Source organism: Spermophilus citellus, assembly GCF_964194105.1.
Source record: "Spermophilus citellus genome assembly, chromosome: 17".
Classification (NCBI taxonomy): Eukaryota; Metazoa; Chordata; class Mammalia; order Rodentia; family Sciuridae; genus Spermophilus; species Spermophilus citellus.
The window spans coordinates 56,881,909-56,897,178 of NC_138199.1; the positions used below are offsets into that span (position 1 = coordinate 56,881,909).

The 15,270-nt window shown below is 39.9% G+C and overlaps 1 protein-coding gene across 5 annotated transcripts in view; it reads left to right on the forward strand.

Annotated features, from left to right (window-relative positions):
- Nucleotides 1-15,270, forward strand: part of STAT3 (signal transducer and activator of transcription 3) — a 59,794-nt gene that overhangs the window by 28,787 nt on the left and 15,737 nt on the right. For 4 of the 5 annotated variants that reach the window (XM_081271357.1, XM_081271356.1, XM_081271358.1 and 1 more), the window contains exons 2-11: nt 2,986-3,139; nt 4,271-4,415; nt 5,903-6,001; nt 9,691-9,786; nt 9,929-10,010; nt 10,326-10,420; nt 10,569-10,720; nt 11,783-11,941; nt 12,085-12,177; nt 12,979-13,038. In XM_081271357.1, the coding sequence (XP_081127483.1) occupies nt 3,012-3,139; nt 4,271-4,415; nt 5,903-6,001; nt 9,691-9,786; nt 9,929-10,010; nt 10,326-10,420; nt 10,569-10,720; nt 11,783-11,941; nt 12,085-12,177; nt 12,979-13,038 (1,109 nt within the window). In that variant the 5' untranslated portion in view covers nt 2,986-3,011. The remainder of the gene's footprint in view (nt 1-2,985; nt 3,140-4,270; nt 4,416-5,902; nt 6,002-9,690; nt 9,787-9,928; nt 10,011-10,325; nt 10,421-10,568; nt 10,721-11,782; nt 11,942-12,084; nt 12,178-12,978; nt 13,039-15,270) is intronic. The other variant, XM_081271355.1, reaches the window with a different exon arrangement.

A 15,270-nucleotide genomic window follows, 5' to 3' on the forward strand; every position in this document is an offset into this window, starting at 1 on the left:
TTAGTGACTTGCTGTTTCATTTTTATTTTTCTTTTCTCTTCAGTTACAAAAAATAGGATTACACTTTACCTTTCCTTTATATACAAGCATCTATAATCTGTTAACCTAAGCCTAGTAAATGCTCTGAGAGTTAAGCCCCATGAAATGCCCTAACCAGGGCTTTGTGGAATGATGGCTTCTCTCTCAGGTACCCACAGTGGTACTCAGTGATCAAATTATGCATATCACCTTGTGTGATCAGGGTTTGATGAAGTGATTATTAAATCACAGATTTAGAATTATTTTGTAGATAAGAAATATTTTAGTTAGAATTTAGTGGAACTCTTTAGATTAATTTATAATTTGAAAAAACAGAATGGAGATGGGATAATAAAGTGGACTCTTAATTTTTTTCCAGTAAAACAATTACAGTAGAGCCAGTTGGGGATGATTTTTCACAGACAATGGGGCTAGTCTTCTCCTAAGGACATCCTGTTCTTATTATTTTTTTTTAAAGAGAGAGTTAGAGAGAGAGAGAGAGAGAGAGAATTTTTAATATTTATTTTTTAGTTTTCAGCGGACACAACATCTTTGTTTGTATGTGGTGCTGAGGATCGAACCCGAGCCGCACGCATGCCAGGCGAGCGCGCTACCGCTTGAGCCACATCCCCAGCCCAACATCCTGTTCTTATGAAGAAAGTTGGGTTTAATTGCCCCGAGGCTGCTGTTAATTAAATATGGTTTGTATTTTAGCAGCCTTTAAAGGAGATAACTATTTGAATATTTGACAGTGCTTTTCTTGGAAAGTAGAACATAAAATACATCACATTTTGTGCTTTAATTTTATGGAAAAAAACCCTGCAGTGGTCTCTAGTTTAAGAAATAGCATTATTATTATACACTGGACCTCCCTTGTCCCCAACTAAAACACCCAAACTGCAGCAACAACAACAACAAAAAGTTTCCGAGTTACGAACTAAAAGTTAATCAGACAGTTTTCAACAACTTATCATTTTTTAAGGTATGTTATTTGAAAATGCAAATGTGCATATACGACTTCAACATTCTCCTATATTTGAGCAGGTGTACTAGGATGCAGTTTTATGGTTTTAACTCGGAACTTGAAGGAGTAGTCTGTAATAGCTCTGCATTTCTATCCAAGATACACAATGAAATATTCTATTTTTATGGATTTATAACACTGGAATATATGATGATAAACTGATAACTATTTCTTTGGGCTTTCAATTAGGAGAACCACCATTTCTTGGTTATGGTCTAGCAGCAGTGTCCTATAAAAATGGAATGTCAGTCACATATATGAAGTTAAATTTTCTAATAGCCATATTAAAAGAAGTGAAAAGGAAATGGGCAACCTAATGTGGTGGTCCATGCCTATAAATGCCAGCTACTCAGGAGAATCCCTAGTTCAAGGTCAGCGTGGGTAACTTAGTGAGACCTTGCCCCCAAATAAAGAGGGCTGAGGACATGTGTTCAGTGGCCACAATGTGACTATACTGCTTGCTCTATAGAGTCTTGAGTTTCAGTACATTGGCATGTGGTAGAATCTACATAAATTTCGAATACAGATCTTTATGTAAATAAGATCCTGAGAAGCAGACTGTAGATCTTGATGCTTTTGGTCTACTAGGCAGATTTTAACTTGGTCCTCATGTGAGTACTTTAAAAGAGATCTAAACCTTTGGTTTCTTACTGATGTTACTACAGCCATGGTTACAAGGCTTGGGTTTGGAGCCTGAGCTTTGTTCCAGCTAGTGTTTGGTGTGCATGTCCCACTTCTTAGTCTTTGGCACTTACTTGTAGCTATTTTTAGATTTTCTTAAGACTATTTGTCAATCTGTATTGACATTTCTGTGACTCGAACTATTCACAGAGAGGACTGAAAGTGATTAGCTGGATTGGTTTCTCACACCTGAGCATTTTACTGGCATATTGGTGAAACCAGGAATGACTTGTATACCTGGTATTTAGCTCCCTTTCTTCCTCATCCCAGACTTAGAAACTAAAAAAAAAAATCAAAATTACTTTTTATTGAGTGGGAGAATCCCAGGGCACTTGGCCATTTATCCTCTTAAATATGTAGACTTGGAATTTGCTCTTGGTCCTTTTTTTTTTTAAATTTTCTAATTGTAGATGAGAGCATGCCTTTATTTTATTCATATATTTTTCATGTGGTGCTGAGGATTGAACCCAGTTCCTCACACGTGCCAGGCAAGTGCTCTACCATTGAGCCCTAGCCCCTGCCCCTCTTGGTCTTTGTTGAACATCCACATCCTGTATTTTAGTACACTGGGTATATTTTACACTATACCTAAAAGAAGTGTTGTGGGGAAATAAAGAAAATGACATTTGCTAAATATCTGTTGTGTGCTGTGCATGGAGCTGGGAACTTTAGAAATATTATCTCATTGGCCCTGAGGGGTAGGAAATGTGATCTTCATATTATAAACGAGGAAATAGAAATCTTGTACTTAAGTGATTTTTCAACTACACATATTTCTAGTAGATAATGGATTCTAAAACTTGGCATCATGTCTACTTGTTATCTTCTGAAAAAAAGCTATGTTGGTGGTACATACCTATAATCTCAGCTACTCAGGAGGCTGAGGCAGGAGAATCACAAGTTTGAGGCCGGCCTCAACAAATTGGTCAGAACTTGGTCAGAACTTGTCTCAAAATAAAATAAAAAACAGGACTGGGGATGTAGCTCAGAGGTAGAGCACCCCTGGATTAAATCCCTAGTAAGTAACACACACACACACACACACACACACACACACACACTCTGATGTTCCAGAGACAAAGATTGTGAATATGTATCTACTGTTCTAATGTTCTAAACTGGGAAAAATATGTAGGATTCTTCCCAATGCGTCTTTTATCCCCAATCATAGACCTGATACCTGTGTTGGGTAGATGGGGTATTTTCAGATTATTTACGTCCACTGGGGCTTGTGGTGACCATATGAACACTTTGGTTTACAGTTGGGACCCCCCCTGATTTCAGCAGGATGGCCCAGTGGAATCAGCTGCAGCAGCTAGACACACGGTACCTGGAGCAGCTTCATCAGCTGTACAGTGACAGCTTCCCAATGGAGCTCCGGCAGTTTCTTGCACCTTGGATCGAGAGTCAAGACTGGTAAGTCCTGCTGGGTGTGGTGGTGCACGCCTAGAATCCCAGCAACTCAGGAGGCTGAGGCAGGAGGATCACAAGTTCAAAAACAGACTCAACAATTTAGCAAGGCGCTAAGCAACTCAGTGGGACCCTGTCTCTAAATAAAATACAAAAAAGGGCTGGTGATGCGACTCAAGTAGTAGTGCGCTTGCCTAGCCTGCATGAGGCACTGGGTTTGATCCTCACCTACCACATAAAAATAGAATAAAGATATTGTATCAACCTAAAACTAAAAAATAGATATTAAAAAAAAAAAAAACTCAGACTGCTTGGTGATAGATGTGTTGAAGGTTCATTTGGATCTTATTTACTTGAGATCCAAAAGTATTCCTGTACTCCAGTGATGTAGTAGAAATATTTTGAGAATTCCATTACAGATAGAAATTTGAGGGCTGGGGATGTGGCTCAAGCGGTAGCGTGCTCGCCTGGCATGCGTGCGACCCGGGTTCGATCCTCAGCACCACATACAAATAGAGATGTTGTGTCCGACAAAAACTAAACAATAAATATTACAAAAAAATTCTCTCTCTCAAAAAAAAAAGAAATTTGAGTCAACACATGATTATAGGAAAGAGACACTGGGTAAGAGAAATAGATTCCATTCATATAGGAGATAATAACAACTATTTTCTTTAACATGTTTAGGTCCATCTATTAATTTTGATTTAACTCAGGCCTCTATTAATATGACCTATTTTTTTCAGAATACATACCTGATTTGGTGAGGGGCGAAGATGTGATTCAGAGATGCTGGAGATAGGCCATTGCTTATTATATTAATAAGTGCTTATTTGTACTAATCATCTGATCACAGAGTTGATGAGAATTTAAAGCAAAACCACATATCTGTCCAATTTGCTCAAATATTATATATATATACTATGAGAGGGGCAATAATATGTGGAATAATTGTTAATAATTATGTTGTTTCTGAGCAAGGAAAATGGAAAATGATAACTGGGTTATAGCATCAGGTTTACCTTTTTTAATCTCTCCTCATGGTGATTTCTAAGTGTGTGTGTGTGTGTGTGTGTGTGTGTGTGTGTGCGCGTGCGCACGCGCAGGTTTCAGAATTATTCTTACTGTGTTTCTTAGGGCATATGCTGCCAGCAAAGAATCTCATGCCACATTGGTGTTTCATAATCTCTTGGGTGAGATTGACCAGCAATACAGCCGCTTCCTACAAGAGTCCAATGTTCTCTATCAGCACAATCTGCGAAGAATCAAGCAGTTCCTTCAGGTGCGATGGGAAAATGTACAGGAGACGGTGGATCCACAGAGTAGGGTGTTAGCTTCTTTCCTGGAAGAACTTCTTTCCTTATTTGGTTAAATAATGAGAGCCTATCAAAGGAGAAAGAATTAGCCCTTTCTCAATTTTCTGCATGCTTACCCTTAAGCATCATTACCAGAAATTGACTTCTCATGTCACAGTTGAAGTAATAAAGTGATTGTTGTAATGTTAATCATATTATGTTAGCAGGCTAGTAACACCTATCCCTCACAAGAGGTTTGAGACAGGGTCTTGCAAAGTTGCTAAAGGTCTCACTAGATTGCCCAAGCTGGCCTCCAACTTGATATCCTCCTGTCTCAGCTGCCTGAGTCATTGAAATTATATGATATATGCCACTGCACCAGACAATTTTTTTTAAAAGTTGTCAGTGGACCTTTACTTTATTTGTTTATATGCAGTGATGAGAATCGAACCCAGTGCCTCACACATGCTAGGCAAGCACTCTACCACTGAGCCACCACCCCAGCCCCCACTGGGAAACTCTTACTTTTATTTATTTACTTTTTTGGGGTACCAGGGATTGAACTCAGGGGCACTTGACCATTGAGCCACACCTCCAGCCCTATTTTGTATTTTGTTTAGAGATAGGGTCTCACTGAGTTGCTTAGCACCTCATTGTTGCTGAGGCTGGCTTTGAACTCTCGATTCTCCCATCTCAGACACCCCAGCAGCTGGGGGTGCAGGCATGTGCCACGGTGCCCAGCGATTCTTATTTTAATTGTTAAAAGTTTGATCAGAGCCAGGTTCTGTGGCGCACACCTGTAATCCTAGCAGCTCGGGAGGTTGAGACAGGAGGATCATGAGTTCAGAGCCAGCCTTAGCAAATGCAAGTCAGTGAGACCCTGTCTCTAAATAAAAAAATACAAAATAGGGTTGGAGATATGGCTCAGTGATTGAGTGCCCCTGAGTTCAAACCATAGTACCAAAAAAAAAAGTTTGACTAGAAATTGGCTGGGCATGATGGCACACTCCTGTAATCCCAGCAGCTCTGGAGGTAAAGGATTGCAAGTTTGAAGCCAGCCTCAGCAATTTAGCAAGACCCTGTCTCAAAATAAAAAAAAATAAGGGCTAGAGATTTGCTCAGTGGTAAAGTGCTCCTGGGTTCAGTCCCTAGTACAAAAAAAAAAAAAAAAGTTTGGCCAGAAAGTTAATACTCCTAGACAAAATCAGGTACCTCCCTGTAAGACCAGGGTAACATACTATCCAAAGACCCAGGCTCATATGCTGTCTGTTATCATTGTAACCACCTTTCTTCTTCTCTTTTCCTATCTTCCCCACTGATTTCTGCCAGGCTTTGAGGCCTTCAGCTGTTGTTTCAAGTAGTACATATAAGGCTTTCCTCAGTTTATATAGAAATTAGTTGTAAGTTAACAAAATTCAGTCCACATTTCCAAAGTCTGCTGCAGCTTTTCATTGTCTTTCTCTCCTACATACAGAGTAGGTATCTTGAGAAGCCAATGGAGATCGCTCGAATAGTGGCCAGGTGCCTGTGGGAAGAGTCCCGCCTCCTCCAGACTGCAGCCACTGCAGCCCAGGTGAGACCCAGGAAGAAACAGCATCAGATTGGGAGAAACAGAAAATCAAACAATTGCACAAGCAATATTAACTATTTCGGAACAAAGGAAAAACATTTAAAATAGAGTAGCCATAAAAATACACTGAAAAATACATTAAAAGCGTTATACCACCCATCCTGCCAAAAAAGCCAATACCATGATATTTTTTTTTTTTTTGTACTGGGATTTGAACCCGGCGGTGCTTAACCACTGAGCCACATCCCCAGCCTTTTTTATATAATATATTTTGAAACAGGGTCTCACTAATGTGCTTAGGTCTTTGCAAAGTTGCTGAGGCTAGCCTCAAACTTATGATCCTCTTGCCTCAGCCTCCTGAGTGGCTGGGCCACCCTTCCAGGCATTTTTTTTTTTTAATAGAACAATTTATTAAGGTGATAAAAGAAAGATCATCTAAGTCAACCTAGACTGTGGGGAAAGCATCACAGAAAGAGGAGGCTGTGTTTGAGCTGAACCTTAAAACTAACTCTGACAGATGATGAGAGAGCACTGGGCTCAAAGAAGATCGTGTTCAGAGATGGAAACATAAACACATATGTTCTTGGGAGCAGGGTAGCAAGTTCAGTATCTGGCTGGGTGAGGGGACCTAAGTGACTCAGGGACCACATGAAAGTGTTTTTAATTAGTCACACCTAGTAACTGGGCTTTGGAAGAGCAGTTCATCTCAAAGGCCAAACTCCCTGAGTTTGAATCCTACTGCTTTACCACTTACTGTGCATCTTAAGAAAACTACTTACTCACTCTTCCTCTAAAGAGAACGACAGTGTGCCTACATCATAGAATTAAATTACTTCATACATGTAAAATGCTTGGAATAGTATCTGGCACAGAAGTGTGAAGTAAGTGTTAACTGCCTTTTGCTGCTGCTATTAATCAACATCACCAATATCACCACTACTGTGAGAAATGGGAACCCACTAAAGAACTTTCACAGAAAACTGTTATACTCAGATGTGGGTGAAAGAGAAGCTAACACTGATAACACTCACTGTTCCATACCTGCAACCTGAGAGGCTAAGAGGCACTTGCCTGTGTGTATTATGTATTATGAGAACCTTCATGTCTTCATCCTGTTCCCCAAGATAAAAAAAAAAAAACAAAAACATTTTGGTTTAAGTCAATTTGAGGCTCTAACTTTATCATGGGAGGTAGGAAAGCAAAAGAATATTCTTAGTCCTGTAGGACCCAGGGTCTGAAAACTGTCAAAGGCCCAAATCTAGCCTCTTCCCCACATCTCCAAGACACAGGGTCTTGCCAGGTTGCTCGGGCTGGTGCCAACTCCTGGGTTCAAGTAGTCTTCCTACCTCAGCCTCCCAAGTGGCTGTGATTGTAGGCATGGCAGTGCTGCTGCATATGGCTTATTTTTATAAATGAAGTTTTTGGAACCCAGCCACATTTATTCATTTATGAATTATTTGTGGCTGTTTTCATGCCACAGTAGCACAACTGAGTATTTGAAGCAGAGACTATGTGGCCCAGAAGGCAAAAAACATTCATCATCTGGCCCTAAGAGAAAACATTCACAGTCTCTGATAGAGAGCTATAAGTTGGATATTTGTGGCCTCAGTCCAGGCTTCATTCTTTTTTTCTCCATTTATATCATGTGGCACATTCTTAAATGCCCAGCATAGGTAAAAGCATAAATAGAAGATACAATTTGCTGGGTGCAGTGGTGCATGCCTCTAATACCAGCAACTCCAGAGGATGAGGCAGGATCGCAAGTTCAAAGCCAACCTCAGCCACTTACCAAGGCCCTAAGCAGCTTGTGATACCCCCATCTCAAAATTTTTTAAAAAGGGCTGGGGATATGGCTTACTAGTTAAGTATCCCTGGGTTCAGTCCCTGGTACCAAAAAAAAAAAAAAAAAAAAAAGTAATCCCTGCTACTTAGGGGCTCTGAAGCTAGTTAGATTATGCACAAATACTCAAAGTGAGAAAAACACAGAAGAGGATGTGAGTCATTTTGTCCAAGGAAGTTGTAGAGGATTTCACAGGAGAGTGAACCTTTGAATTGAAAGTGAAGGTGAACAAGTTAACGGGTACTTGGGCAGAGGTGCACACCAGGCTGAGTGGACAGTGTGTGCAGGAGGTGAAGTGTGGGAGCACACTGTACACAGAGAAGAATGGGTGGTTGCCGCAGTCTGGCTGGTTAGGGGTCACTGAGTCATGGAGAGGGCAAGTTAAGTTGTTATCAGATTGTTTGCAATATCTTTGTGTTTTGGGTTCTGCTCCCTTTAAGACAGCACCAATAGAGAACTAGGACATGGGAGCCAAATGCAAATGAAAATAGCTATATTTCTGGTAGAACTAGACTGGAAAGCATGGCTTAAACTGGTAACCACAGGGTCTTTCTAACACCTGTTGCCCGAGTTAGAACTTGGGGTGGAGAGAAGGGGGTTACAAAGCTTAAGAGACCATGGACTGATACCTGCTGAATACAAAGAAGGAGACCTCTAGAAACCAGGACCTGCTCCTGCCCCAAGCAAGCTGAGGCAGGCAACAGTGAGAGAGGCAGGCAGAAGCTCCAGGACTGGGCTCTTTGACATGTCTCTGGACAGAGAGAGTCTTTCTCTCAATCTTACCAATAAATGAGTCATTACCACCCCTGGGAGAGTAACTAGGGGCAGGGGTTGCCCTCCCAAGATTTCTAAGAAGTTTGTATTATCTTTGCTTGGCTAGGCATGGGAAAGGGAGGGAGTTTTTAAACTGGCATGTTCAGACCTATTTTGGAGACTTCTGGTAGAAAGGTAGAGAACAGATTGGAAGTAAGAGAGTTTAGAAGCAAAGAGAACAGCAGTTGGGGCTTGAACTGAGCCTTGATACTCAAGGTCGGTTTGAGAGATAGCAGGGAATGGACCAGGAGGGTTGATGAGTCAGTGTGAAATCAGGGAGAAATCAGATGCCTAAGGGTTTCTAGCTTGAAATCCTGGGTAGATAACATCTTTCCTGGACTCTCAGATCTGCCCCATTTATTGCCATCTCTGTCCTTGGGCCACTATCACACTATCTTGATCTCTGGCTTTTACATGGTCTTTTCTGTCCAAGATCTTTTATTACTGCTCTTTCACAAAACCTAGCAAATCCTAAAATGTTATGGACTAATTGATCTTTTCAAGGTACTAGCCTCTCCTTCTCCCCTGAGAGCACATCCGTTGATACGGAATTTCATCCTTAGGGCAGGATGGTGCTTTTATTCCACAGAAATGTTTGCACACCATGTTTCAGTAGATTGACATCTGCTATCATCAGGTATTCTGAATTTATTTATTTTTGTAGTGCTGGAAATTGAACCCAGCATGCCAAGCATATAATCTACCACTGAGCTACACCCCAGTCTGTTCTGAAATTTCTTTATATCCTTACCCATGAACTGTTTGAGGGCAGGGACCATGTCTTAGTTCAACATGTGGACTCCTAGTTCAATCCAGAGTGGGTATATAGAATGATCTGTTGGTAAAAAGCCAGTGACACAGGTAAAACATGAGGGATTCCTTGGCACCCTGCCCACAGTTCCGCTGCCTCTGTTTCCTCTCCTCTCCTTGTGGCAGGGGATAGCAAGGAAGGGTAGTAGGGAGGGATGGAGGCCAGATGGGGGTGTTCCTTCCCCCATGTTCTCTGTGTTCATATGTGTGCTTACCCACTATTTGGCAGCAAGGGGGCCAGGCCAACCACCCCACAGCTGCTGTGGTGACAGAAAAGCAGCAGATGCTGGAGCAGCACCTTCAGGATGTTCGAAAGCGAGTACAGGTAAAGTAGGTCCTGGCTGAGAAGCTTGGATTGGGGATATCGAGAGTGGGTCTTACATGCACATTTTCTTTCTCAGAATTTTTTTTTTTCCCAAGGAAACCTTTTTTAAATTTTACTTCTGTTTTTGATTTATTTTAAACAGGATCTAGAACAGAAAATGAAAGTGGTAGAGAATCTCCAGGATGACTTTGATTTCAACTATAAAACCCTCAAGAGTCAAGGAGGCAAGTGAATATTAGAGACGTTAAAATCTCCCATAGAAAGTGAGTTTAAAGACTTTGTTTGTCTTAACTCTGTTAGACTTTATGGTGGGAGGTGAGGGACTCCTGCTGCTTAATGGTACCTCTTTTATTGTCTGTGTTTTGAGATGGGACCTTGCTATAAGTTGCTGAGTCTGGCCTTGAATTTGCAATCCTCCTACCTCTCAGTCTCCTGAATAGCTGGGACTGTAGGCGGGCACCACTGCACATGGCTCCGAAGCCTTATTTTGAAGGCTGAGAGTATTCCCTCTGGTCAAGGGGTCTTTCCTTTGCCTACAGACATGCAGGATCTGAATGGAAACAACCAGTCCGTGACCAGGCAGAAGATGCAGCAGCTGGAGCAGATGCTCACAGCGCTGGACCAGATGCGGAGAGTAAGCGCCTTGGACAGCTTCCCTGGTGCCTTGCATGTCTTGTGGCAGAACTGGTTTCTAATAAGTTCCTTCTCTGGAACTGACTAAAGAATGTGGTTAGAGACAGTGTGGGGAAATGTTTTCTGACTTTGTTTTGGTTTCCAACCAGAGCATCGTGAGTGAACTGGCGGGGCTTTTGTCAGCAATGGAGTATGTGCAGAAAACGCTTACTGACGAAGAGCTGGCTGACTGGAAGAGGCGGCAACAGATTGCTTGCATTGGAGGCCCTCCTAACATCTGCCTGGATCGTCTGGAAAACTGGTAACAGTTGGAAGAGAAACTTTTCTTTTCCTTTTAGAAACTGAATTGAATTATGGTCATAACCATAGGCCCACAAAGTTAGTACAATCTCTTTTTGGGTACTAGGAATTAAACCCAGCAGTACTTTACCACTGAGCTACTTCTCCAGTTCTTTTTATTTAAAAAAAAATTTTTAACTTTATTTTTGTATTTGTTATTTTTATGTGGTCCTGGGGATCCAACCCAGTGCCTCATGCCTGTCACTGATCTACAACCCTGGCCCCTTAATTTTTAAATTTTGAGTCAGTTTCTCTGTGTTATTTAGGGCCTCACTAAGTTGCTGAGGCTGACCTCAAAGTTGTGATCTACCTGCCTCAGCCTCCTGATTTGCAGATATTACAGGTGTGCACCACCACAGGGCTCTCTGCTCATTTTTTTCTCTGTGCATGTTATTAACATTTTGAAGCATAATATCTGTTGAGAGTTGACATTGAAAGGGCTTGTGGGAATCATGCACATCGACCCCTTTCCTTCCTGCACCAGACCTACCCTGGTGAAGAGGCTTGTCCAAACCTGCACAGGAGTAAGCTTGGCTTAAATCCAAGTCTTCTTAGGCTGTCTATTCTCCTTTAGTTCCCAGTTTCACATTTTGACATATGGACAAGTTAGGATGATTAAAGTGAGTGCCAATCTTTATAGTTCATATCCACCGAATCGGAGTCTAATGCTTTCATGTTCCAGTGATGACTCCACCAGTGTCTCCTAATGCTGCAAGTTTTAACATTTCTTCCTTTATGTCCAATCCCATCTTTGAAATTCGAAATTTTAGGAAGGGATTATTAAAAAAAAAAAAGCAAATAAATTCCTTTTTCTTAATGTCACTGAACTATATTCTTAAAATGGTTAAAAATTGTCTATTTTATGCCATGTATGTTTTATCACAATAGAAGAAAATTCCCCTTTGTTATTTGAGGGGCTTTCTTAGTGGTATTTATACCTATGGTATGCCCCTCCCTTTCTCTTTCCCATTCCCACCTGTGTCTATTTACCAGGTAACTGGAAACTTTCCTATTTTACTGGCAGGATCACCTCATTAGCAGAATCCCAACTTCAGACCCGCCAGCAAATCAAGAAACTGGAGGAGTTGCAGCAAAAGGTTTCCTACAAAGGGGACCCCATTGTACAGCACCGGCCAATGCTGGAGGAGAGAATCGTGGAGCTGTTCAGAAACTTAATGAAAAGGTAACTTAAAATCTTTGTCACCTTCTCTCATCCCCTCGCCCCCAAAAAAATGTCCTGAGGTGAGAGATTAACTGACTTCAGAGGATCAGAAAAAAGACTTGTTACCACAGTAGTATGTGACAAGCTGACCTTTTCCCTTTCAGTGCCTTTGTGGTTGAACGGCAGCCCTGCATGCCCATGCATCCTGACCGGCCGCTAGTCATCAAGACTGGTGTCCAGTTCACCACTAAAGTCAGGTAGGCCATGGCATTTCTGCTTGGGTGGAAGTTTTGTTGAAGGATACCTTTAGAGTCAGAGTTGGTGTTTTGTTTTGTTTTGTCCTGACATGGGCTCTCACCGTATTGCCTGGGCTGGTCTCCACATCCTGGAGTCAAGTAGTTCTCCCACCTTGGCCTGGGTAGCTGGAACTATAGGCACCAGCACTGCACCTGCTTTCAGGGTTGTTTTTTTCAGGCCTCACAGGCAGTGATGTTGTGGGTATGAAATTTGCCAGCATGGTGTGTGTGTGTGTGTGTGTGTGTGTGTAGTACTTGGGATTGAACCCAGGGGCATTCTCCAGTAAATTACATCCTCAGCCCTTTTTTATTTTTTATTTTAAGAAAGGATCTCACTAAGTTGCCTAGGCTGGCCTTGAACTTGTGATCCTCCTGCTTCAGCCTCCTGAGTCACTGGGATCACAGATATGAATCACCTTCAGCTTGGTATTGAGTTACAAGTTTAATAAAAATAATACCAGCTACAGAGCATGTTCCTGTGATATTTTTCACTAAATGTTTTTTATTATCCTTTTGTGAAACTTCTATAACTTTGACCAAGTCCTTAGTTCTTAGGCTTTTTATCTATACCTTTTGGCCAAAGTGGGTAATGTTCAGCTAAAGATCAAAGATGGCCTTGCCTGGAGGATGAATTTGGGATTATGACTTCTTTACCTCTTAGAAATGAGGAATTATGAACTTTACATTATCTAAACTGGAGGTTTGAGGTGGGGGAGCATACTGACTTTTTTAAAAAAAATAATTATTTATTTTTTTTAATAGGTTGCTGGTCAAATTCCCTGAGTTGAATTATCAGCTTAAGATTAAAGTGTGCATTGACAAGTAAGTATTCCTAAACATAGTTCTTTTTTAGAAAAAAAAATTGTAGTTGTAGATGGACAACATGCCTTCATTTTATTTGTTTATTTTTTTATGAAGTACTAAGGATAGAACCCAGGGCCTCACACAAGTAAGCAAGCACTCTGCTACTGAGCCCAGCCCTGGTCCTTTTTTTTTTTTTTTTTCAAATGAGGAACAGAGAAGTGAGAACTTTGAAAGATACAGTTTGATGGTAGAGACTATCTCTGTTCAGAAATCTTTGTTTTGTGAACAAATGTTTCCAGAAGCCTTATAGTATATTTTTTTCATGCCAGAACAATGCTGGTGGTTTAGACTTGAGTTGGGATAGCTGCTGTGACCATCAGTCCCTCTTTTTCTTTATTTAGTATTTATTTATAAATGTAACTTATACATATATGCCAAATGGATAGTATATGAAAAGAATGGATTTAAAAAAATGTTCCTGGGCCTTGGGATATACTTCAGTGGTAGAGTGCTTCCCTAGAATGTAAAAGGCTCTGGGCTCAATTTCTAGCAACCTCTCCACCAAAAAAAAAAAAAAAAAATACCATATAATGACAATATTTTCAAAATCTAAAATATACTTATCCTTTGAAGAGATTAGAAAAAAATGTATACTTGTTTTTATTAGGTAATATAATTATCAGGAAATTTCATGAGAATAAACTGGAAAGTAATTATTAATGAAATCAAGGAAATTGACAAAGGTGTAGGTATAATAAATATGCAATAATGAATAACTAACCTTGTTTTAGCTTTTTAATAGAAACATGATATCACAATAAACAACAGAAGTTAAAAATATATTATGATAAATTAACAGAAATATTTATGATCTATTTGAAGAAAGCTGAAATTTTAGTGAGGAAATGATGGTTTCAAAAGTGATGAGATAGGGGCTTGGGATGTGGCTCAAGTGGTAGTGTGCTTGCCTGGCATGTGTGAGGCACTGGGTTCAACCCTCAGAACCACATAAAAAAAATAAAAAATAAAGATATTGTGTTCACCTAAAAAACTAAAAAATAAACATTTAAAAAAAAGTGATGAGATAAACCCAACTATATGTATAACTATAATACTCTAATTTTTTTTAAAAAAGTGAGAAAAGTCATATTCCTGATTTTACTATATAGTTGTTGATTCTTCCTAGTTAATATAGGAACAACCAAAATATGAATAGGGTTCTTGAAAATCCATAATGTGTTTTTCTATTATCTTAGCTGAAAAAGATTTCTTTATCTTCTTACTGTAGCTGAAAAAGTAAACAAATTTATTTATGAAAAAGATAGCAATTTATTTTTTAAATAAAAAGATTTATAATTAGTATTAAATATAATACTTATAGTAAAGTTTACCATAATAATCATGTCTTAGTATACAATTCAGCTTTGTTAAGTATTTCACATTGTTGTGCAATAGGTCTTTAGAGCTTTTTCATCTTGCAAAACTGAAACTCCATACCAATTGAACAACTTCCCCTCATTTCCCCTTCCCTTTAGTTTCTGGCAACCACTATTCTATTTTTTTTAAGCCCTTTTTATTTTTTTATTTTGAGATAGGGCCTTGCTAAATTGCTGAGATTGGACTCTAATTTGTAATCCTGCTGCCTCAGCCTCCTGTCTCTGGGATTACAGACATGAGCCACCATATCCACCTTAAATTTTTTTTTTAATTAAAAACACCTGGGAGAGGGAGTGGTATGAGAAGCTGCCCTCCTAGATATTAAAATGTGACACAAAGTTCCAGTTACTAATTTAGTGTGTTAACTAGGACAGAAATAAGTTGATTGATCATTGAAACAAAATCTGAAATCTAGAAATAGACGTCTAGTTTATATGGGAATTAGTATGTTTAAAAATGAAATTTCACCTTAGTGAAGAGAAGATGGATTATTCAGCAGGTGGTTTTGGGGGATTTTTATATTAAGGATTCAATTGGGAAGTTTAAATTTTATGTTTTACTGAGGATTAAACTCAGGGGCACTTGACCACTGAGCCACATCCCCATCTCTATTTTGTATTTATTTAGAGACAAGGTCTTACTGAGTTGCTTAGTGCCTCACTATTGTTGAGGCTGGCTTTTGAACTTGCAATCCTCCTGCCTCAGCCTTCAGAGCCACTGGGATTACAGGCATGTGCCACTGCACCTGGTTCAAATTTTACTTTTAACAGTCTGTATGAATAGATTCTAACATATTTAGAATTTAATAAGGGT